The sequence below is a fragment of the Mytilus galloprovincialis genome, chromosome 10 (assembly GCF_965363235.1).
Source record: "Mytilus galloprovincialis chromosome 10, xbMytGall1.hap1.1, whole genome shotgun sequence".
NCBI lineage: Eukaryota > Metazoa > Mollusca > Bivalvia > Mytilida > Mytilidae > Mytilus > Mytilus galloprovincialis.
Genome location: NC_134847.1, coordinates 63067067 through 63094053, shown reverse-complemented (window position 1 = coordinate 63094053; position 26987 = coordinate 63067067). Strand labels below are relative to the sequence as shown.

At 30.4% G+C, this 26987-nt stretch overlaps 1 protein-coding gene and 1 long non-coding RNA gene across 4 annotated transcripts in view; both read left to right on the top strand.

The window, feature by feature from the left end:
- Positions 1-6094, top strand: part of LOC143048084 (inositol polyphosphate 5-phosphatase OCRL-like) — a 61512-nt gene extending 55418 nt beyond the window's left edge. For 2 of the 3 annotated variants that reach the window (XM_076221531.1, XM_076221530.1), the window contains 4 exons: positions 89-173; positions 1285-1412; positions 2041-2152; positions 2855-6094. In XM_076221531.1, coding sequence (XP_076077646.1) covers positions 89-173; positions 1285-1412; positions 2041-2152; positions 2855-3012 — 483 coding nt within the window. In that variant the 3' untranslated portion in view covers positions 3013-6094. The remainder of the gene's footprint in view (positions 1-88; positions 174-1284; positions 1413-2040; positions 2153-2854) is intronic. The other variant, XM_076221529.1, reaches the window with a different exon arrangement.
- Positions 6095-8978: 2884 nt separating this feature from the next.
- Positions 8979-25435, top strand: LOC143048074 (uncharacterized). The gene is made up of 4 exons (XR_012969736.1): positions 8979-9110; positions 15758-16220; positions 16912-17026; positions 24380-25435. It is a non-coding gene; the product is annotated as an uncharacterized LOC143048074 (long non-coding RNA).
- Positions 25436-26987: the final 1552 nt, after the last annotated feature.

The following is a 26987-nucleotide window of genomic DNA, read 5'->3' as shown; positions in this document are numbered from 1 at the left end:
TTTGGCAATTGATCCTGCACTGAGTCTATCACTCTATACCACTCTTCTAACTAGGTTACGTCTAAGTTTATGAAATCTTGTTTTGCAGGAAGATTTGTTCCAGCAACCAGGTTTGAACAAAGAGATTCAACTGATAAGGGATTGTCTTGATACTGGTGCTCCAGAGAAGATTCGTATCCTTTACAAATACACACATTCATATTTTTAAATTCTGACTTATTATGATATTAATGAACAAATTTTATCAAAAGGCAGAATTTGATTTACTTAGATAACTCAATGAGCTAAAAGGTGTCTTGAAAGGGATTTTTTTTCATGCACATAAAACATGTGAAGACCTTTACAATTCAAACACTGGACCTTTACTCATGTTAATAATCTCATCAAGCCATATGAGCTTTTATCATCACTTGCTGTATGTTGTTTGTCTTCTCCTTTAAATGTTGCAAAAATCTTCTCTGAATTAGGATGCTAACTGGAATTAAACTTCCACAATCATTCTTTGAGTATCTTTTATCTGATGATCTAGCCTACCAATAAACATGCATGGATTTCCAAGGCTAAAAATGATTATAGAGGAAAAATGCCATTGTTTGAAATTGTTATTGAGAGAGATAATTTGAAAGGGCAGAAATGTTCTGAATGTCAAATTTTTACTGAAACTTTCAGGTGATTCTTTATTGGAGTTTTTGCCCTTTAATGATGATTTATGCAAATTTTTTATACTCTTTTATCTATTATCTTGAAATCTTCAATAAAAAGGTAGAAACTATGAAAAGCAATATTTAGTTCATGATTAGCTCTACAAATAAATCAACATGGCTGCAATTGAAGAGGTCTTGCCCTTGAATGACTTTCCATGTATTGTTATGTTGTTATTTTTGCAGTAGATCAAGAGAAATTTAGAGCAGGACAAGATTTACAAACTGTGGATTCATTATTATTTGTTGGATACCAATTTTCGAGGCTTTCGTGGTTACAGGTGATCCACGAAAATTAAACGTTCAATGAATAACAAATTTTCTATAGCATGTATAGGCTTATATTCAGACCTGGGCAAAACTACAAATGAAATATCCATGCAAGGTTTCCGTAATCCATGAAAATTGGTCCCCACGAAAATAAATGAATCCACAATAACAGGAAAAAAATATGAAGTCAACATTTGATAGGAGTTAATGCACTTGAAAGAAAACCAAAATGTATATATGTCATCAGCTTGAGCGGAATGTAAAAATTATAATAACAAAACATCTTATATTATAGTTTCTTAACATATTTTAGCTGGTAGCATCCATTCTATAGCAGAAGGATTATTGCTGTTTTTAGAATCCCTTCCAGATCCTGTCATTCCAAAAAGTGTACACCGGCGATGTTTAGAATGTTCTAATAACTACCTACTGTGTAAACAGGTAAGTACACTGAATATCTCTTCAAAGATGTGTTAATACATATCACTGTCTATTTGGTAGATTAAAAATAACTTAATGTAAAAATCCCTCAAAGAATTTTTGTTCAAAGATATCTAAATGAGGTTCAAGTTTTAGTGGGAAAGCAGGTAATAAATCAGATATCACACAAAAAAATAACCTGATTAAGCTCATCACATGGTCATCTAAGCCTTTATAAAAATTCTCAGCGAGTCATGTCACATTTGTTAAACTTTTAATTTGTTCACCTTATCCTCTGAACTGGCTTAACCATAAAAAGATCTACTGGGCTATTGTTTATTTTAAAGTTATTCTAAAATCACTGGTTCAATTCTTAGGACACCTAGTTTCAATTTGATCAAGGCTATTGTGTGACATGCTTTTGAAGCCCAGATATATAGAATTTATTTAAAGTTCAATGGATCATCTGATTAGTGGTTACTTAATGTCTAGTAAAAAAGTTCAATTAATTAGAGTTTTATCTCAATTTTTGTAACTAGTGTTTGTCTAAAAGTAATCCATCTAAGTTTATTTTGATATTTGTATGTAATGCAGATGAAGAAAGAATGTGATCAACTGACTTCTTTATGTTGTTCCCTTTATTTTTCAGATTATACTGCAAATTCCTGAATACCATAGAAACGTGTTTAGATATCTATGTTCATTCCTCAAAGAACTCCTGTCAAAATCACAAAACAATGGTTTAGACATTAAATTTCTAGGTAAGTCATCATGTCTTCTCATTTTATGATCCAACTGTTTATACCTGTAAAAAGATGGTTATTATTTGACCCCAGTCTGTCTTCCTGAATGTCTGCACAAATTTATGAATTGTTTGTGTACTCCACTTTTCCTCTTAGATTTCTATGTAGACCATTTTCATTTATCAGAACCATTGAATGGTATGCATATGGTTAATATTTTGATTTTCATGATTTTTTTTCTTAATCAAGTTAGTTATCTTACACTGGTCTGAGATCACATTTTTCTATGTAGACAATTTTCATTTATCAGAACCATTGAATGGTATGCATATGGTTAATATTTTGATTTTCATGATTTTTTTTCTTAATCAAGTTAGTTATCTTACACTGGTCTGAGATCACATTTTTCTTCCTTTGATTTTCATTTTCTACAAATTAGTAGCCATTGTGGACAGTGTATACCTTTTTTTTCATTCACCATTCAAACATTGATTTATTCATAATCATTTGATACTGCAAATAAAAAATCTAAATATGAAGTAAAGCAGATGTTAGACTAGTCAACAAGAAAATATGCAACAGACTTACAAATTCATTTCACATAAAAAATACCTGTTTCTTCAGGACTCCTTGTGTTCTTTGAAAATACAAACAAAATTTGTTTAAAACCTCACTGTGACATTGCTTTCACTGATTGACATTGATTCTATATTTTTACAGCATCCTTGTTTGGTGATGTGTTTTTAAGACCAGACCATCATTATGTTCCAACATCCTCTAAATCCAACAAAAATGTCCGCAGTGTAGCAAAAGAAGAAGAGATGAAAAGAGCTGCTTTTGTTTACCATTTCTTGTCTAATAGTATTGATGACGTGTGAATCTTGTCAGCATTTCCTGAAACCCTACAACAGCTTTCAATGTTGTGCAGCGACTGATAGGAACATAACTGATAAAAGATCTGTCAAGTTTATTATAAACAGTACAAAAGCGACTGTTTGTTATGAGGAGGAATATTATTATCTGAAATATGGACAACTTAGCAGTATCTGCATATAAAACAGAGAAATAGTTTTGAGATTTTGTTCGTTTCAAGTTTTTCAAGATGGAAATGTTGCTTCAGCTATATACAATCTGTGATAATCAATATTTTGTGTGGAGTCATTTGTAGGATGTGACATTTTTAAATATGTGTTGTTCATGAGTGTACTTTTATATTAATGTGATACATGTATCACACATTTTAATAACTGGTCATTTAAATGATACATACAAGTTAGTCTTTCTGTAATGTAGTGAATCTCTGACTTTTGACTTGCTATTTCGTGATTGTTTAAGTCCTTAGAAAATAATGTGATCAAATTCTGAATATTAACCAGAACTAAGTTACAATTACAAAGGCCAAATGATCTCTCTCGGCTTTTTAGACAAGTCAAATAAGGAATTATTTACATATTAGAACAGTATCTCACATGAAATATCATTTGCTAAATAGTAAGGATATTTTTTTTACAAACATCACCTCTCGCATGTAGGTTAAGAATACAGTATTGAATGTTTGCTATTTATTTTTTCAAAATGGTCACAATGCATACAGATCATCTTTTTAACATTTAAACCTGCAAAATAAGCCCTGCACCCACAAATAGTTTAAAAGTTTTCTTTTTCTATGGTTTAATGCATTATTCAGGGAATTCAGCCATCTTGGAATTACAACAAGGCAATTAACTCAGAAACAGTGCATGTGAACATCTAAGAACAACTCAATATTATTTCACTTCAACCCTTGAATTGTAAAGTCAGGTAAAAAACAAACTATTTTAGGATGCTGCATTGACATATATTTGAACAAATGCATAATATACATGACAATTCATAATTTATCATAAAGTTGTATGATATGAGAATATTCTTATCATGAAAGGAAAAAAATGGAGTGGCTAAAATTATATTTTATCAACTCTTCTATTTTCATTGTTTGGGTTTCTAAAATTAAAACAAAATGTATTAAATAGAATCATATAATTTTTATCAGCCAATATATTATACAGGTAATGAAAAAGGTCAACATTGTCATGACACAATCATATAAGATATTCTGGTTTCTCTGTGAAATCTTAGGGCATATCATTATTTCACTATCAGCTCATATTTATTAATGTTTCTATTAGAACAAAATGTTTAATTAGTATTCATATAATTGTTCAAACTGCATGTTGTATCATTTTGTCAATATTAACTGGTTTTTTTTCTCACAAGATTTAGGTATGATAAGAGCCCACTTTGATCCCCCAATGTAGTCTCAACATATTCCAATCATTTTATGTGTTGCTTATTTTAATCCATATAGACACAAATATAAAGAAAGAAAGCAGATTAGAGAATTAATTGTCATGAATTTTATTAAACAAAAGACCCAAAATTGGGTTAATTTTGATTGATTATTTGCAAATTAGGTAAAACTCCATACATCGCAAAACAGAATTAGTAATTAATATTTACATGAATATTTTTGATTTTCATAACTACTCACGAATAATGTGAGTAATGAAGGTATTATAATTTTCTATGAAAGATAGCATTGATACTTAACATGTGAGTTCTGGAAAAATATCATTAGAAATAAGGAGCCATTAAATGACATAATGCATCCTTGTTTAATTACGATGGTTACTACATCTGTTCCTTTCATGTGCTTAATATGTGCAGCTAAATAATTGGTTGTAAGGAAAGCATACCTGCCAATTTTTTTTTGGTCATAAGGGATTTAAATCTACTACTATATTGTTTGAATGAGTATGTATGTGCTTAAATACCCTTTTAAATCATTTGAATACTTAATTTGAGGTGTTCAGTTTATAAAACAAAGAATTTCAAAACTCAGGTTATCTTCCCCATAAAATGGGATAACTTGCAGGGCTGGAATAGAAGTGTGTCTAGCTACTAAGCTTTAAAAACCCGGAGGCCTCCAATATTGTATGTAAAGTCTGATTCTATTGGTGTTCATCATTTCAACCAACAATTTAAGTATGTTAAATTCTGTTATCATGTAGTCAAGTGAATGAATTCATACACAAAGAAATAGTTCTGCAAGTGCTAAGGATTTTTTTTATCCTAAAATAGTTTGAAGTGCATTTTATTCGAATTATTAGTAAGAAAGGTTATTTAAGAAAGAATTTGTTGATATTGAAACTATTACCAACAATCAGTTTGTGATAATGGAGTCAGTCGAATTCACACATAAAAAATTAAAAAAATTAACCCTTCTTAATTTTTTATGAAACCAGGTAGGTTATGTGTTCTTCAAACAAACAATTTTATTGGTTTATTGATATTTATGTGCCTTTTGCACTTTTTTTCACAGTTAATTTGAAATAAAGTGATATATTTTTCCTCTAAAATTTTGCATTTTATAAACATTTTTATTATAGATAAAACATGAACAACTGAAAACTAGTCATATAAAACAATGTGTTTAATTTCAAGTGACAAAAGAAAAAATGTTGTCTTACTTTGTTCACAAATGTTTTTAAAGTTGTCTTATCTATACAATCAAAGTAAATTTCTTCAATTCTCATTTTACTAAAAATCGAAAGTTCAGTTGATGTGTTAATTACAAGCAAATTTAATTTCTGTCTTATACTTTTAAAGACCTTGTCACAAAAGTTATGAAAGTCACAAATGTGTTGAATATGCTTTTTTTCAGTCTATCGAAAGTTATTCGAAAGTACCTCTTTACTTCAATAAAAATTTGACAAATTGCATGTTTATAATGTCAAATATTTTCAACTGTATGTTGGAATTTGGCATAATTTTTTTTAGTTGTATATTCTTCTTTATATTTATGTTATACATATGATTTAAATTTTAATTGTCATTATTTATTCAGCTCATATAGTCCTTTAATAAGTTAAAAATCATACAATAAAATCTGTCACAAATATTAAATGTTATCATTTTACACAGCCTAACTATTGTTCTGGGAACATAATTCTTGTCCTATGATTTTCGTTGTGTACAAGTATAGTCCCTAGTAAGGATAGTGTATACTATATTTTTTCATACCCCTTCCAAATTTATTTTTTTAATGTTTAATGCAAGAAAGGGATGACATTTAAAGTTGAGTAGTAATTTGGTACAGTTAAAAAAGTTTTAAAATTAAATTTTTCTGATGCTGTCAAATAGCATTCAAGACCCCATTATATTATATTATTTATATTTTGAGTAAGAGCTGAGGAAGTTTTCTATAATGTTGATACTATGTGTAATGAAAGTAGTAGATCACCTTGTCAACATATTTTTGAGAAAGCACAGGCATGTGTTAATGTTTGAAAAAAAATGCACAACTTAAACAAATGTGTTTCTGGGCCTTTTCTCTGTGGTCCTACATCAGTATATCTCTGTCGATAATGAATTATTCCTGTGTCTTTATTGTTACAACCTAGCTATTTTTGTTGTCAAATCATAATTTATATGGGTTCTGATGAAGAATTATAACTGTGACTTGACTGTAACTAAGGCATAACAAACATACATCAACCATAATGCAAGCCACATTCTTTACCAGGATTTTAATCAGCCTGATTATTCTATCGTCTCTATGACAATTTGCATTAATGAAAAAATATACCACAGGACTAACAATCCTCACTTTGCAATGCCTCTCTGTAGACAAAAAGAGGCCTACTTGATTTGACAATTGGGAACTACGACCCCATATGGTTGCAATGACAAAATATTTTCAACTCTACTCCCCGACATAGACACAGTCATAGCAAAAACCATTACATCACATTCGCACAAAATTTTATTCATTACCTCTTTCAAAACTTCATTCTCTGTTCAATTTATATTTGGAAACTATTGTTACAGACCCTTATTCAAACCAACACAAACTTACAGCTATCATTTTCGAATATTGCAAGTCGCAGACTTTTCAAACCAGTTGGCATTGAAAAGATGAAAAAGAGAAAAGATTTTTTCTAAAACTTTCCTTTGCCAACAAATGTATCGATGGCGTCAACTTTGGGCAATATCCTTCATCATAAATTAGCTCAATCAATAATACCTCCTTATTTTAAAGAACAGCCTGTACCAATCATTTCTTATACCCATACTTAACCAATTGCAACTAAAATTTTCAATTTTAAACTCGCTTTGAAGGATCTTCATATTGACGACTTCAAGTCTAAACCTCCTGATTGGACCTGTGCTCGTTCGCAAATCACATATAATCCAGCTGGCCACGTAATTCTGAAATATCGTGAGCCTAAAGCCATCAATTGAAAATACAACTTCAAAATACTGATTAATTCAATTGAGGATTATGCCAGGCAATGAACTTAACTCGAGAAGGAAGACGTAGATGCTCTTTCCCAATGGATGAAGGCTGTGAGGTCGTAGATACAAGTTAGAATCAAGAAACTGAATGGGTCTATCAATACCCATGCTACGTCAATCTGCAAAGACCAAAATGTTGCAAAACACTTGTTCTACTTCCATGACAAATATGGAACTGGATTTTCCATCACTGTATTGGACACATAAACTACATAAGTGTACTTACAACCAACGGTATATTGCTGGATCTTCCAAGTGCTCCACGAAACCTCTATCAATTATCAACATCTATTTCATCGGTTTTCAAAAAGTAAAATCACAAAAGTACTGAACTCCGAGGAAAATTCGAAATGGAAAGTCCCTAATCAAATGACAAAACACAGCAAAGGGATGGACAACAAGTATCATATTCCTGACTTGGTACAGGCATTTTTAAATGTAGAAAATGGTTGATTGAACCTGGTTTTATAGCGCTAAACCTCTTACTTGTATGACAGTCACATCAAATTCCATTATATTTACAACGATGCGTGAGCAAAACAGATATTAGGTAACGTTGTCATAATAGGGATACAGCAGTCATCACTGTGTCACAATCTCAAAACAAACAAATATTTAATAAAGAAGCACACAAACATATATCAAATTTAACAGCCACATTCACTGCTTACTTATATATGTATTTTAAATCAATCCATAAAGCTATTGTGAAACTGCCTATTCTAGAAGTGGCGTGAATCAGCTGTGGATACTTAAACAATCCATAGATCTTTTAGGGTACATACAATCTAAGACTCTTTCATCTTGCAATAGTATTAAAACATTTGACTTTCTACTTTAAACAAGTCTTCCCCATTCAAAACTAAAAGACAAAAAGAAAGAATTGGTATTGCTCTGTTTCATAAAAAAATATTATCGACTTAGAAACAAGTATCTTGTCTTAGGGAGGAATAAATTGTAAAGAGTTCCAAATGGTGAAGTTGAAATCATCCCTTCGTAAATTTTACAGACGCCATCATGAGTTGGTTGACCGTTATGGAATATTCGTTTCACAAATGATATCAGATATGTATCGATGTCGTAACTACAATCCGGTTCCCTTTTTCACGAATGTGACGTAACGAATAAGACTATTTACCGTGTTTAAATCGGGTTTAAAATAACATGAGCAACATGTACGAAATCTAATAAAACTTATGCTATAAACTAAATACAGACGCGCACTTATTATCAACATAAGAAAAGTATATTAACAAAAATTAAAACCACAAAAATACCGATCTCCGAGAAAAACTCTGAATATTGAGATAATGATACCCTCCAGGACTGAAAGGCCACAAACAGCGATAAAACAGGCACCCTAAACTGTTATCTATAGGAGACATCTTTTTGTTTATGATAAACAAAATCTAATCGATAACACTGGTTTAAATCTTCTGATGTATTTATATTGTAGATAGACTTGGATTCTTGGAAACTAACCATAATCTGTGAAGTTAGGACCTTTCGGTCTTCTCATGTGACATTATCCCAACAATCGTGTCACATTGTCATTTCCGTTTCTAGGAATTATCATTGCGTAACATTATAACAGTGTTTTGGCGAGTTTATAGGGGAACAGATGTCTGCTTGTTATCAGGTAAATTTGGCCTTCTCAGAATAACCCTGTATTAGAAATTATTTATATTATGATCCCTAATTTGCGATAAATCATGTTCCGATACAACTTGTGTTGTTGACAATTATGTCAGTGATTTTTTTGAAATATGATAACCTGCTATCTCCTTCAATTGTAGAGTTTATTTCGATGTATCATGTTATTTAAAATTGCTTAAATCCACGTTATTTTGACTCCTCTGGATAGTTGTCCTATTGACAATCAAACCCTATCTACTTAATTTATATTATGTACAGGTTTCCAGTGCCAGCGATCAAAACTTGCCTATACTATGAAACACGTCATTACTTATTGATGATAACTCTTTTTTGTTTGAAATGCATTATTGGGCCGTAAGTTTTCTCGTTTGAATTCGTTTATATTTGTCATTTCAGGGTCTTTTATAGTTGACTTTATGGTATGGAGTTTGCCTATTGTTCAAGGCATAACGGTTACCTATCTTGGTTAATTTTTTGGCAATCATACCACTCTTGGTTTTTTTATAAACATATGTGCGTTGTTTCGATTTTTTTTTATTTCATTTGTTCAAATCGAAAACAATCTTGGTATTATCAGCCATGCAACGATTCGCTATAATTGTTTTTTGGAATCCCATCAAATCCGACCTTGTACAAATTAATCAACCCCATAAAAATAATCGAAATACAAGAAAAGAAACGATAAAATGTAAACCACCAAAACTTAAATGATTTAAAAGTCATGCACACATCACGAATAAAAAAATTTCCAGTATAAAAAAAACACACTAAAAAGACAAAAAAATCAAATGGAATTAATAACAGTCTTTGAATACATACAGATAAGCCAATGTAAAAATAAAAACCCTAGAGAACACAATTTGACCTAAATGTACTTGTCTTGTTTCATCTATAAAAAAACCCTTTAAGAAATCAAGTATATAGAAAAAACAACAAACATTAAGTTGATATTTATCGACATAATGTGGATTCATTTATTTTTCGCATGTTCGAATTTTCAGGAATTAAAGAAAACTAACATGTTACTGAATATTTGTTCCCCTGTACCCACGAAACCCACGGAAATTGGTATCCAACGAAAAATAATGTCAGTTGTCAAAACGTATAGGATTTTTTTGTCTGCAATGCTCTTCAACTTCGTACTTTATATGGCCTTTTCAACCTTTTTTAATCGGGCGTAACTGAGGAATCTTTTGTAGACGAAACGCGCGTCTGGTGAAAATACAAAATTTAAATCCATGAGTTTTTTTTTACAATCATAGCACATTTTCTTATTTAGGGGAACAAATATTCAGTAGGACTCTAAAGTGCGATGGGGACGCTAAAGTACGATGGTCACGCTAAAGTGCGATGGTCTACGCTAAAGTGCGATGCCTACATACGCTAAAGTGCGATTGTCCGCGAAAGTATAGCTTAATAAACGTACAATGAATTATGACGTGAACAGTCGTTTATTCAAACGAAAAATGAACATGCCGAAAGATAAATGTTTAAAATACAAAAATTGTATTTGATTAATAACTTTAAATGTCTATGACTTACTTAATTTAAACCTAACCGTGCTTTGTTGGCTGAAGTAGATGTTTTTCTCCGGGTTCTGGAAGAAGGACTTATGTCCTGCAGTCGACCATTTTAATATACAGATACAAAAGTATCCTTAATCTTGTTTCTATATTAGAAGCTATAACGGATAATTGAAATTATTGTTTATGTTGCAGTTTTTTTTCTACTTTGCGGTCCCCATTAAAATATTTAATAGATTTATTGCCTGATTCAGTATGAAGTAGGCATGATCATAATACAAGACACGAAATAATATTACAGAAGTCGACACACGGACCCGTTTATATTTTGAATATTTCATCTCTGCAACAACAAAACTATGGAACACTCTTAACCTAAACATAAGAAAATGTGAATCTCTATCATTATTCAAAACACAAATGAGTACCCAAAATAGTAAGGCCCCAGCGTATTATTAAATAGGACATCGCTTTGGTCAAATTCTTCATGCTAGCTTAAGAATGGATTCAAGTTAATTGAATTCTCACCTTTTCGTTCGTAATTTAGTAGATTCATGCGTAAATCATAAAATGTCCGCTAAAACATTATTTTGTACAGTGTATGAAAATATAACATGTAGTGATGCCTTTGTGTTGAAGGCCGTATCTTGACTTATAATGGTTTACTTTTATAAATTTGTAATGCAGTTGGATGAAAAGTTGTCTCATTGGCACTCATACAACATCTACCTATATCTATTGGTACTCATTACAAAGAAAAAGAAGAAAGCTTGGCGAATATTGCATATATGCAAGCAAGCTAACTAAAGTCTTACTCTACAAGCATTAGGAAATTAGCTCTAATCCCTCGAACTTTACTATATTGGTTCATTGCACTTTAGCGTGATATACAATCGTACAAAACAAAACAACCATCGCACTTTAGCGTCACGCCTTGATACACCATCTTACTTTAGCGTAGACCATCGCACTTTAGCGTGACCATCGCACTTTAGAGTACCATCGCACTTTAGAGTCCTACATATGCATTATGAATAATAACCAATAATAAATTGGTGTTAGAAATCCCAATAAACCTCTGTTAGGTCGTTTTTTGTTATATATATATATATATATAAAATATATAAAAAGTATGAATTATAATATAAAACTATTCGTCGATGATACTAGTACATCACTATTCGTTGTTATGTACCATATATAAATACGGGTTGAAATCAAATTGCTTTCCAGTACTATAAATGAAATTAACACTTTAATGCGTCCAAATTGCTTTTCTTTATAAGGAACGATAAAACCTCAAATTTGCAAAGCCAAAATACACAAAAAACCTGTTTAAAATATCATAAAACACGAGGAGCCATTTGACTAAAACTGAACTTAAATCTTTGTCTGAAGGCGTTGACACATTAGTTTTAAAAAGATAATTTATAACTTATCAAGAGCATATAATATGATACGCCCACATCAGTAAAAGAACTATTTTGCCACTTTCGAATGCGCATGTAAATATTTATATTAAAAATGGGGATAGTTAGTTATCAAATGTACCAGGATTATAATATATTACATCAAACGCGCGTTTCATCTACATAAGACTCATCCGTGACGCTCAGATCAAAATTGTTATAAAGCCAAACAAGCACAAAGTAGAAGAGCATTGAGGACCCAAAATTCCAAAACGTTGTGCCAAATACGGCTAAGGTAATCTATGCAAGGGATAAGAAAATCCTTATTTTTTACGAAACATTCAATGTTTTGTAAACAGAAAATTTACAAAAATGACCATATACTTGATATTCATGTCAACACCGAAATGCTGACTACTGGGCTTTTGATACCCTCTGGAACGAACCGTTCACCAGCAGTGGTATCGACCCAGTGGTGTAAATAGTTGTCAAAGGTACTAGGATTATAATTTATTACACCAGACACGCGTTTCGTCTACAAAAGAATAATCAGTGACTTTCAGATCAAAATACTTATAAGGCCAAACAAGTTCAAAGTTGAAGAGTATTGAGGACCCAAAATTCCAAAAGTCGAGCCAAATACGGCTTAGGTAATCTATGCATGGGATAAAAAAATCCTAAGTGCCATTCATTTAATATACAGTGATTTTTATGGTATAATATCTCTCTCGAACTTGATTGAATAAAGACAACAGTAGTATACCTCTTTTCAAAATCCATAAATCGATTAAGAGAAAACAAATTCGGGTTACAAACTAAAACCGAGGGAAACACACATTAACATATTTGTTATTTCAATCTAGGTTGGCTTGAAAACATAATTTTCTGTTGGGAATTTAAGGTGTGCTCATGCGAATTTTCAAAATAATAAGTTCACTGATCTATATTAATTGTCATTTACAATTTCTAGGAATTATCATGGCGTTACTGGTTTGATGTTTTAACTTTTTGTCATTTTATTTTTATTCTTTTAATTAAGGGATACTTAAGGTTATTATAAGGTTAGTTAGTGTATGCAAATACTTTTTGCTAATTACCTTTTATTGTACACCCTTATATTTTCTTCAATATCCTATGTGACATAATCCCAAGCATATAAGATTTGAAATTTTGAAGAAAGTCAAACTATTTTTGTGATATTGACGCTTTTCCTGATGATTGGAGTTTCGATACCATTAGTTTGGATACAACATGTATGCAAATCATTTCTAATCAGGTACCTTACTCATATGTTAGAATGTGATCTCTGGCATTTGAATTTTTATAAAATGATTTCTGTTAGTTCCAAACGGTATGTACTGTATTTTCTATCGCTCTAGACGCAGGCATCTAAACAAAAAATCAGGCATACTAATTGATTATAGATATTCCTATAAAACTTGAGTTATATACTTCTGATATAGTTCTATTGATAATTGACTAGCTTATGTTGAAATAACAAAGATTATTTGTGCAGTTTTGACCTTTCGGTAAGTTCATATGACACAATCCCAACAATCGATTTACCAGTTAAACTACCACCCAATTCATTTATTTTCATTGCTATTATCCGTTTCTAGGAATATATATTACATTAAATGTTTCTACTTTTTTGCTCATGTTTAGGAGAACGGACTTTATTTCTTATAAGGTAAAAGTATGTATTTGAACTTTTCTCAATAGCTTTGTATTGTAAATCTATTTTTCTGCAATTTTCTATTTGTGAAAACCTAAACGATATCAATATTGCAATTCTAAGAAATGAGAAACTATGCCTTATTGTTTTAAATTTCCGTTTAGTACTCACTTAAATGGACTTCATTTTTCCCCTTCAAATTTAACTTTAAATTCAGCCAATGCTTTCAAGTTATGTTTCAAATATGCTAAACTGTTATCTCCTTAAATCGCAGTGAATATATTCCGATATGTTTATTTTAATTCTATAAAGTTATTTCTTTGGAAGTGTTTTATGTTCATCAAAATTAAATAAGCCCGACAATTAGGGAAAGTAGCAAACAAGGAAATATTATTAAGGAGTCTTCATAGGAATCTTTATTTCTCGAATGTACACAAAAATACGCATCTTAAATGTTTTTCTTTAAAAATAAAACCTATAATAAAATTTCTCTGCACTAGTATGCGACAGATTAATTTGTATGAAAACTTAAAATCGAATAAATAAAATTAAAACATTTATATGAAATAATTTCCCTATACATGTATGTATGTTTTTATAAATCCCAAACGAACCTATTTGTTTCGAAAAAACTGTGAATTGGATCTTTTTATGTTATAAATTTAAATATTTTTGTAATTTTTTTTATATATCTAATTAGATAAATATATCATTTTGCATGTTAACACAACAATTCTGAAAGAAATTGGTTAGTGTCGAACAATTGTTCTGTTGTATCTCAACTAACTTGCGTCTATACGTTTGCACGCTTCGGCTTTTTAAATAGTATCATTTGTCAAAAATTTAATAAACCTATTCACTATTTCGCGGAAAAAGTGTAATTTTAATTTCACACTTTATAATTTTGATCTTAAGGGGGTAACCTTAGTTCAGGGAGATAACTCTTTAAATCAGTTAAGCGTTTGTAAAAGTCAAGTTCATCAATGTATTTTAAGCATTTACCTGAAACAGATTAAAAATAATCTATGTAACTAGATGCTTAGAATATATTTTTGAAAATGGTTGACACAAACGTACTGATGATTTTAAGAGTTATTTCCCTTAACCTAGGTCTACCTTCGTAACTGGATTTGCCTTTATTTGTATGTCTCTTTTTGTGTGAAATTTCTTCAATTGTTTCGGCTTTATACATCCTTGGCTTCTAATTATTCAGCAATGATCATTCATAAAGCAAGTAAATCCAGAAAAAAATGCTTCGAATGCAACAATACTCTTCTTCCAAAGTATTGGTTGAATATTAAGATATATGTCAGGTTAGCATAAATCATTTGATAAACATGCAAACAAGTAATTTTGTATAATAATAAGTTCGTTTTCTTGTGCAACTAAAAGCTTATAAAAATAAATTATGCCGCAAATGATATCCTAGTATCTTAAAAATAAAAGGACTGCAACCATTTTTTGTATCTTTAACAGGTACTTGAACACACACATATTCTGGTTGTCGTTAACATGCCTTCACTGAGCTTTTAACTAAAGATTTATTTTTCATCCATCCATAAAAAATCAAATCAAACAAACATAAACATACAGATATATTCATTCCAAATAGAAAAAAGTTTTTGTTTTATTCAAAAGACAGAGCTTACCTGCAAACATTATAATTACTATGTGTTTTCACTACATTTAATTTTAAGCAGCCGCTATTCCTTCAATGCGAGTATATATGTACCTATATTTTGTCCGTATATCAAAGGATGTAGGCATTCAAGGAATATACCATTACAAATGACCAAATTAAAAAAATTCATAAGAACTCCAAAATGCAATCAACGTTAACTGCAAATTTAACAAGTTCTTTATAGGATTTTAAATGGTTCCTTCTGTTGATTTTTTTTTCAATCTGTGGTCGTTTGTACTGATTTTTATTGGTCATTGTTTTAATTCTTTTTATTTAGTTTGAATAATGTTAAACTGCTACTTTTTTTTCATTATGATATTCAAATATTTTCTTTTTTTGTAGTGTGGTCTAATACGGAGTACATGTATATACATCTGAGATACGATGCAATGCATTCGACAGTTGTGGAAGTATTGGATTATATAACCTTGAAATCATAAACAAAGATGTGTTTGTCTGGAAGCAAATTTCTGAAATTTTTCGCTTGCACACGGATTAAATCATTCATTATCTTATGTGGTTAGTCTTTGGTTCTTAAAATCCACACTATTAATAACAACTGGAAGTGAAAATAGGAAATTAAAAGCTAACTTATGCTCTTATATGAACAATCGGAACACCTGTCAGAGAATGTACGGTGTTGTAGGAAGAAGAAAAAGGTTCGTTATAAAGATTATCGTGCATTTGAAATGATCAAATATGGTAATATTTTCTTGTCAGTTTTGTGTTGGAATAAATACACCTACAAAGTTGAGAAGAAGACTTACATAGGAAAGAAGACTTGCATAGAAACACAACAAGACAGGTAAACTGAATGGATGATTGCAATATAAATAAAATGCATATTTCATTTTATATTGATAATGACTGTATACTTCAAAATAAGTCACTCATGAGTATTTCGCGAGTTAAGGGTATGATTGCAAAGCATGAAAATACATGAAATGACATGGTACAAATAATATAATAGAAAAATAGGAATGTCTCAATACACTTGAAAATGTAATCTGAGTAGAGCAAAATATGTCCACCTTTTGATATTTTATGGCGTGGCTGGATATAAAGTGGTTATATGCATTGTATGTTTCAGAAATGTAATATATGTTTTGAATTTAGAGATTCGTATTTGTTTTTGAGTGATGATTATGCAAACTATTATTTGAAGATGTTTATTATCACTTTATTGTCTGTATCAATCTATACAGTTAACTATAATTATACTGTGACGGAGCTTTACAAATATCTTTTCCAATGTAGTTTCTGACGCACTTTATGTTTGAAGCAAACAATTCCAGACGACTAGAAATTTTACGAAAAAAATACCACATTTAAATTTTATTTATCTGGGTAAAGTCATGCCTAAAAAGTCTTCCAAGGGGCACAGGCTAGTTTCTACTCCGAGTGAAACATGTGGTGTAAACACAGCTATTTCATATGCCGAATATTCACACATAAAAACCGCATACAAATTTGGTCCCTGGCTGTTGTTATTTTAGGTCTACAGATGATTCTTCTATGGGAAGGGCACATAATGGTATTTCACCAAGGTATTCTGCAGTAAATATGAGATAATAATAGAAAAAAACGAATCTGACGATTGCTTTTTATTAGGTATGTAGTACATTTTTTATTTTTTTGTTGATTTATTTTATTCAAACCACATATTTAAAACAATATATTCTTTTGACCTTTTTTTTGTGTTTAAAAAAAATGTATAACAATTATTTACATTATGGTAAAAACATGAATATCCACAGCTTTATATTTGATACGATTGGGGGTGCTCGGTGCCCTAATACATTTGGAAAGCATTGGAATGTTGCCTTATCATGTAGTCGGAAAAAGGCGGCCATTTTGCTTTTGCGTATAATGATTATGGTTGTTGACTATTTTGGATTGAAGTGGTGGTCTTCAAAACGGTTATAATCAAGCAGTTATTGATCAGCTGGGCATAACGTTAACCTCGTCGATGTTTACTGCTGAATGAGTCGCAGTCACAGATCTAGATGTTTACAAGAAGCCTATTCGGGTGGCATGCAATAGATATCTGTGAGTACTGTTACATCGAATAATCATTGGATATAACACTCTCCCATCCACAGTTATGATAGGTGTGTATGCTGATACAGACTCTTTTTTGTTGTACTGTACAACATTAACTTTGTTTGATGCCGACATGGAGTACTGTGTCTTTGAATTATACGGTCATCGTATCATTTTTGTATTTTTAAAGATATCGAAGATATTGAACACATATTTTGGACATGACATAAAACAGCAGATCCCTGGATAAGACTCGGTTACTGGATTTATAACCAAACACAAATGAATATTCCGTTTTACAAGGATATTATTTTACTTGGAAATTTAGGAAAAATAGAAAATAATATTAGAAAAAAATTAATAATACTATCATCAAAATTCTTTATAGATAGAACAAAACTGTATGAAAATCAAGTAAATTTGGCAGGACTGATATATTATCCAAAGAAAACTTATACTACAAAAGAATATATGTTCAAAAACAAAGTTTCTTCACATGCCAACATCTACTGGGACCCCTGTCTTCCATTACTAGAAAAATTTACACTTAAACAACTTATCATTACCCTATGTAATGTTACTGTGTGTATTGTTTTAGCCTTCTCCACACCATATGTGTTTTATATAAAATATTGTTATATGGTGTTAATTTGTTTTGCTTTTTTTGTGCCTAAAACCACATGTACTTTTTTAAATATCTGTTTTGTGTTTGTATGAACTTTTTTCACAATGGAAAAAACAACTTTGCCAAATTTATGTAATGTTGTTTCTGCAGACACACGCTAGTTATTACCAAAATACTGCTGCAAAAAATCTAAATTTCAGTGATTTTTTTTCTAGTTTTGTTTGTTTTTGTTTTTGTTTTGTTTGTTTTTGTTTTTTGTTTTTGTTTTTGTTTTTTGTTTTTGTTTGTTTTTTTATTTATTTATTATTTTCTCTTCTCTCTTTTCTTTTCCTTTGAAATATAATTCTCTTTTCATTTAACAAAATTGAAATAATGGATACATACTAATATAGTGTATATTTTATGATTTAGAATACTAACAATTGATAACTAGTTCCTATCTAAATATACAATCTATAGTGCCTAACAAGATTTTGTGAGGTAGACGAAATTGACCTTAAAACGATCGTATTGACTTTTTTGTTCCAAAAATAGGTAGATCGGACATATTTTGACTTTATTTAATGACTTCCTTAGTTTGGGATTAATTGTAATTAGCATGTTCCTATGAGACTGAAAAATGTTGTTTTTTTTGTAAGATAAATAATAATTTTACCTGGCGTAGCCGTGTGTAAAGTGTATTTCGGCATTTCTCTCCGAAAATGACTTGTTGATTAGAATAAAACTTCTTATTTGTAAACTTTTTCTGATTTTATCCGCAATTGACTATTAGAAAATAATATATTTACTGTGTATTTGGAAAATTTTGTGAAAATAGAATTGGCAATTCTTACCTTTCATACCTATACTTTCATTGATAAAACATAACATGGACTCATCCAGTGTCCAGTTTAAAGGTCATTTTAGTTACTGTCACATTCATGCACGTTCTGAGTTAATCAATTATAGCATAAACAGTTTGAAGGTAAACTAATAATAACTTAACCCAATCAAATTTCGTAATATTCAATAACAATGACCGGTCCACATTATAAAAAGTAATAGGGGTAAACTAGGTAGGGAGAAAATGAAAGATATTCAAAATTATTTTTTCTGCAATAACGGATAAAAATTTGTCAACCAAAAGTTTTGCTTTAATTTCATAAACATGTCGTTCTGTATTGGTACAGTTTTTGGATCTTTCATGTATGTATTTAAGGCCATACAAGTTTGGGCTTCAAAAGTACACATAATTATTGACTTTATACAGAAAATTTGTCCTTTTAAAACATAAAATCTTTCCAAAACAATACCTAACTACAAAATAAATCATTTCTCAAAACAATGCAAAAATTTTCATTTCGATTGGTACAGAAGTATTGTTATAAAGTGCGTTGAAATAAACAGTGGTATAGCAAACATCGAATTCCCTCACAACTCCCTTGTTAGGCACTATAATGATTAACGAGGCTGTGATAAGGTACCAGTACTTTTTGTATCTTACTAACACATGTGTAAGTTTTCAATAAAGTAGGAAAAATAAAAAATAAATAAAAAATAAAATGTCTTGGGAGTAATCAGGAGCTGGATGAAAAGCCATGTAAACTATTTCCAAAACATAAAAATTGGTAATATTGACTACTTAAATGTAAAAGCATAACATGTAAGTTATGTTGCCTTTTTTTCTTTCCTTCTAAAAACTTCATAATGACCACCAAATTAAAAATGGCTGCCAACATTGAAGAGGATAAGTCGAATTTATTTTGAACACTTTAAAGTAAACCTAAAAATAACAAAAATATCGAACTCCAAGGAAAATCCAAAACGGGAAGTCCCTCATCAAAAGGCAAAATCATACGTGCAAACACATCAAACGAATGAATAACACTGTCATATTCATGACTTTGTACAGACATTTTCTAAGTTAAAAATGGGGGACTAAACCTGGTTTTATAGTTAGCTACAATTTTCACTTGAATAACAGTCGCATAAATTTCCATCATATTGACAACAATGTGTGAAAAAACCCAAAGAGGCATGATATGTAAAATATCAAAAATAGGAATACTGCAGTCAACATTGTGTTTTAATTAAATCATTATAAAAACAAACAAACATGTCAACAAAGAAAAAAAAATGACATATAGACAAAGCACATAAGCACAAATATGACAACTTTGTTTCAAAACCAGGATAGAAAAACAATTCACACGTTTACGGAGGAAATATAAAAAAATCCAGAAACAATGCAATAAAATCAATTATTACTATATGATATATATATAGTGAATTGTTAAACAAATAAGTGTTTGTATATTTCAATTTGATATATTTTTTTTTTATAATCTATCAGTTAAATTAAAACTAATATAAATTTGATATAATGATGCTTACCATAAAACAACTCTGGACTTATAGTATTAACAAACAGGAACTCTTCACTGGATTGTCGGATTAGTGAAGTATATTGTTAACAGAAGAAAGTGCAATTTGTTGTAAAAAAAAAGCATACAAATAAGACTAGAATACACAAAAATGATAATCGGACAATAACACAATGACGGGATGTATATGTACCCAGCCACACCAAGAGGAAAAATGTACTAAGCAGTCAAGATTAATAATAAATAAAAACTAATGAAATAACACGAAATAAAGATGATAAAAAACGCCAGAACCTAGAATTCATACTTCAAGACCATCATGTATTATTTGTGAAGTTTGCTTTCATATGTTTTTTATTTTTCATGATGGAAATTACATAATACAGTATTAGACACAAATTATAAAAAAAATAAGTAACACTTTTAAGATCGATCAAATCATAATGGTATAATAAGAAATAAATATTACAATTGATTTTGTTAATCAAATGCTGTTTCTTTCTGACAAGTACCACTTCTTATCCATTTTTGTGAGTACTGAGTATTTTTCTATATGAACCCAATATTTTAAATATCTATCCCACCTTATTTTGTGGAGGATATGCTCTTACATCTACATTTGTATATATATGGTTTTTAACTAACAACAAGATATTTTTGACTGTTTTACTGTTGAGAAAATCCTTAGACACACCTAAAATTACTTCTTTTGCGCTGTAGATGTCATAATTTCTAATCCAATCTGTAATGGATAACCAGAAGTTTTGTGTAACATTACATTACTCAAAAATATGAAAAATATTTTTCTCTAATTTCTAAACAAAATGTACCGGGTCATTTTCTTTTAATTTACAGATCATTAAAAAGAATCCTATGAAACATCTTAAATTTAAAATTTTGTAAAAACGAATTTCTGGTTAAAATGAAGGGCATGGAATATATAGCATACCAATCTCCAATCTTCTTATATTGAAATCTATTTACCATTCATTACTGGAAGATAAAGATAACACTTTATTGTCCTCCAAATATAATTTAAAGAAAAAAATACAAGATTTTGTTTCTTTTTTTAACTTAATCTATTCATTTACTTTTACTATTATCAACTTTGAACGAAGTTCTATCATATATTTACATCGCTTTTGAATAGCATTTAAAATACCATAAAATTCTACAAAATTAGTATTGATATGATACTTTTTTTAAATTCTTCATATGAGAATAATGTATTATTATCGGACACCAGATCATTAATAAGAAATATACAATTTTCAATATATATTTGAACTTCAAGATCGTCTTTAATTTGATGTTTGGGTTCAGCCATATGGACTTGTCCAGAATATCAGTATTGTTTTCAACTTTAAATTTATTTTTCAACTTGGAAAAATTTACCAGAATAAAATTTTTTATTTTTTTACTTAATAATGCTATCTTGTATCGTAATTTTTTATTTTTTATTTTTTTCCTTCTTCTGAATTGACGAAAATGAGATTGCAGATCCGCGAACTCTCATTTTAATCATATCCCATAAAAGGTGATAGCTTATATTGAACTGTTTATCCTCTGTCTCAATATCCATAGATGGATCAGACTCATATTCTTCGATGATAGTTTTGATGTCCCTTTTACTTTTTCAATAAATTAAGTTTCCCTTAAAAGACTGTATTAAATTTACATGTACCCTTCCTACTTCACTGGCTCGAAAACCTTAACCTAATAAGTACCGTAGAATTATCTGATCTATAACTGATCCCTATATCTGATGATGTTACAAATGCTTCTTTATCAGGGAAGTAATCCAAACGACTTTGTTATTTGGACCCTGCCATGAGTGCATCTTTTTAAAAGGATGATACAATCGCCATATATCTAATAAATCAAGGTCATGAATTACCTAATGTATCTTGGCTTTTGACGAGGGGTTATTTTCATTTGTGAAGTTGATATATATCATCATTGTCTTTGTATCTTCCGCTGAAATGGTTTAGAAAAAGAACGAGCTGTTCTTTGATTTAACATTAGTTCAGTAACTCTCTGTTCAGACACTTTAATAAAGTGTGAATAGCAGCTTCATGCTATTATATACCGAATGAGTTGGAATCCGATATGCCTGTGGTTTGATATATTGCATCTAAGTAGTGGAAATTGAATTTAATATTAGTTTTTTTTCAAAGATAGAAAAAAATATAAAAATAGTTTGATTAACTGGTGTTTTATAGTTTAGAAAATAATTCTGTAATTTACTGTAGTGAAAAATTAAAGAAATATGAAAGTTTAAGGATGTGAAAAGATCAAGGCGACCTCTTCTTTTGCTATGTCATCAATGGAAAAAAATCGGAAAGTTCCAGATCAACGCCATTTTGTAATGGCCGATCTTCATATAATTAGTCATTTTTTTCGTCTCAACATCGTTTATAGCATATGCTTATGATTGAACCGTTTTTGTAGCATTCTATTGAATAAACATCAGGAAATTTCTCCTTTTTTCCTTGTTGTTGACATATTGATATTTTTAGGTCTGACCTTTGACCTCAATTTCCCAAGAATGATACCACTCTGGATTTTTACGACTAAACTTTTCTTATTGAACACGTTTTCTTCTTTCCATCGATATATAATTTAGGTATGTGTTCTTCCGGAACATTAAAGTTTAAAAAAATGAACTCTGGTTGCAGTACTATTAGACTGTAAGACTGAAAGCAAAATAGCTATCGAAACCTCTCATTTGTAGCGCATTAAATTCATTATATTGACAATACAAGCAGACATTGTCACCATCTTACGGTGTTTATCTATCTCAACTTGTACGATTCGCTTGTGTATGTAACAATGTTTTAGATTTTAACGAGAGAAGTTTATGTACTACTGAAAAATTATTACACCAGGGTTTTCGATATCATAAACTAGTCAAAACATTTACTAAATTTTATCATCGCTATAAGGACATCATTCGTAAATATAGATCATCAACATGCAGACTTCTTATACGTTCAGGTATTTCACATCCAATATTTTATGGAAATATTCTTTATAAAGCACAAAAATGTCAGTATTCGCCTCAGAAGCTAACAAAACCTTTACATAGACTTATTAAGAAGGGATATAGTTACGATACTGTTGTCAAGTCATTAAAGATTGCATATTTTGGCGTTAATATTGATTCATTTATAGGGTCTTTACATCGGAACTAAACACAGTTATTATTAATAAACCAGTTGTTGGCATGATAACGGGTTATGTTCTTCTCATATATGTTATGATGGTATGATACTAAACCCCTCACGGGGAGGATTGTGCCAATATTCATATGATGAAGACATAATTTTTCAATCAGTTTAATTGAAGTCCGGAGCTGGCATGTCAGTTAACTGCTAGTAGTCTGATGTTATTTATGTTTTATTGTCATTTTGTTTATTTTCTTTGGTTACATCTTCTGACATCAGACTCGGACTTCTCTTGAACTGAATTTTATTGTGCGTATTGTTATGCGTTTACTTTTCTGCATTGGCTAGAGGTATAGGGGAGGGTTGAGATCTCACACACATGTTTAACCCCGCCGCATTTTTGCGTCTGTCCCAAGTCAGGAGCCTCTGGCCTTTATTAGTCTTGTATTATTTTAACTTTTAGTTTCTTGTGTACAATTTGGAGTTTAGTATGGTGTTCATTATCACTGAACTAGTATAGATTTGTTTAGGGGCCAGCTGAAGGACGCCTCCGGGTGCGAGAATTTCTCGTTGCATTGAAGACCTGTTGGTGACCTTCTGCTGTTGTCTGCTCTATGATCGGGTTGTTGTCTCTTTGACACATTCCCCATTTCATTCTCAATTTTATTTTTATAATAGATAAAAATGTAAAAATAAGTGTACAGTAGTCGACAGGTATGTTATAATCATAATCACTATGAAAAGGTAGTTTTCTTTTCTGTTGTAGGTTCATTATGACGTGTCCATTTATTCCGTTGAAATCTTTCATTTTGCTGACTTGGGTACTTTGCACAGTTGCAAAACCAACAGTGTACGTTGGGTCATACAACCTCAACTTTAAAAGTTTAAAATTTGAAACAAAATCATACACATGGAAAACAACTTCACAAACATCTGCCTTTGACGTAACCAATAATCGATTCTTTACTGTGCCTACTGGTGGAATGTTAAAAGCAGAATTATCACTTACGACTAGAAGCAACCATAGAAAACTAAAGATCGCCGCATGCATAACTTTAAAACGGACAAAACAAAAAACCTGTCAAAAAATATCTGGTATACCAGGAAGAAGAACAGTGTTCATCAGTCAATTAATTCTCCAGGAAGTGTTTGAAGTGCAGAAAAATGATCAGCTTGAGGTGGCAATTTTACGTGGAAAAAAATACATCTACAAAGTCGCCGAATACAATCGCCTTATTTTATATTATCTCTAGATGTGCAGGAAGACAAATAGGTTTTAGTGAACATTTTTATAGAATTTCAAGGATATTAAATATTATACTTATGTCATATTTCAATACTCTTAATGCGTATTTGACATGTTTGCACTTCAAAAATCCTTTCAAAATAACGCCATTTTTAGTTTTGATTACTTTATTTCAACTGTAGTTTCTAACACCAGTCGAACAACAGGAAGAAACATATACACTTTTAACGTGTATTTTGATGCCATTTGTTCAAATCAAAACCAATCTTTGAATAAATGATAAATTAACCAAAGAATCACTGTTTAATGTGTTTGATTTTAAATCCCCCAAATAAGGAAGTATTTTTGCATTTAAATATATCAATAGATGTTGTAACTAAATATTGCTTTTAAGTGATATCTATTGATAAAGACACTAGCTATCATAATTTGTGTTCACCGATTTGATTATAATTCTCATATTTGATTTCCAACAAACTTTAACGTATATTAAAAGTATAAAGAGTCTAAAAACAATTTACTATGTATGTACTCGATAATATATATTACCATTTCATGTGTCTTTCGGTTTAGATGCCATCTAATTTACCACCGAGGTGAATTCATATATAACGGATTGAATGAGGTCGAATTATTCACTTGAAAGTGAATAATTTATCAGCGCTTTCTTAGCCCTTACAGATAAAATTGAACCAAAATCATTTCAAAAGGCGAATATTTTGACTTCATAAATGACTGAACCAACGTTTTTTTTTATTTCTTGTAGCTAATGAATAAAAGTGAAAATGGAAATTAGGAATATGTCAAAGAGACAACAACCCAACCATTAAGCAGGCAACAAGCGAGGTCTACTATTGCCACTTTTTTTTTTAGACTTATATCTCAAATTTGACTTACACAGTCATCTCAGAACCAGAATCTATGACAAACGAGACGATTTTAATTTTGAAATTATAAATTTTCCCCACCTTAGTAGCAATATACCAACTTCACATGCATATGGGATATATATTTCCCAACTTATGCGATATTCAAGAGCTTGCAGCTCCTACTCAGACTTTGTAAATTTGTAAAACGTCATCAGTGTCTGAGTAGAAAGTTGATGAACCAGGGGTATGTCAAAGAATGTCTCGTCCTTTTTCTAAAAAAAGTTCATCGGAAGGTACTGATGTTGTTTATCATCTTAACAACGTGTTTTATTGTTCTTTCATTTTTCTTTGTTATATTATTAATATTACTTTTACTGTTGGATTATTTTATGTAATATCCATTTAACGTGGCTCGGTACTTACACATCCCGTCAATGTGTTTTGCTGGTGTGTTTTGTATATGCGACTTTTTGTGTTTCTTTGGTTCTTATAACGTGACTGTACTTTAAAATATCCCGTCAGTATGATATTGTTCTAGTATATGTCATTGTGATATATTTCTATTATGAATTAGAAAGTACGTTGAACCACAAACGTCAAAATTATTCAATCGCGTAATGGAATGAACTATTTGTAGATTCTTATAAATTCTATTTAACTTTTGAACTATTTTAAATCTCGGACTATTTCTGAAATTAATTCTTACATACTTTTGATTTTTTTTTAACCCTGTCTGCTAAAATTTTAAAATTGTATGTATAAACATTGAACGACAAAAATATGTAGCGTATATAATTTTCTGACGTCGGACACGCGAATCAATGAATGTGTTTGTAGATAGATGTTTTTGTATTCTGTTAAATTGTTCCTTTTAAAATTGTTACACGATGATGACTGCTGTACCCATATTTTGACTATATTATTTTTTATGTCTGTTTAGTTCACGCATCAATGTAAATATTACGGAATGTGATGAGACTGTCAACAAAGTGAGAGGGTTAGCTTTATAAAACCAGGTTTAATCCACCATTTTCTACATTTAAAAATGCCTGTACCAAGTTAGGAATATGACAGTTCTTGTCCATTCGTTTTTGATTATTTTTGATATTTTTTTATTATTTAATTTTGCCATGCGATTATGGACATTCCGATTAGATTTTCCTCTAAGTTCAGTATTTTTGTGATTTTACTTTTTAAGGTTGTGCCAGCATTCTTGGGATTTTTTTTAAAGTCTCGATTACAAAAAAGACAACAACCGA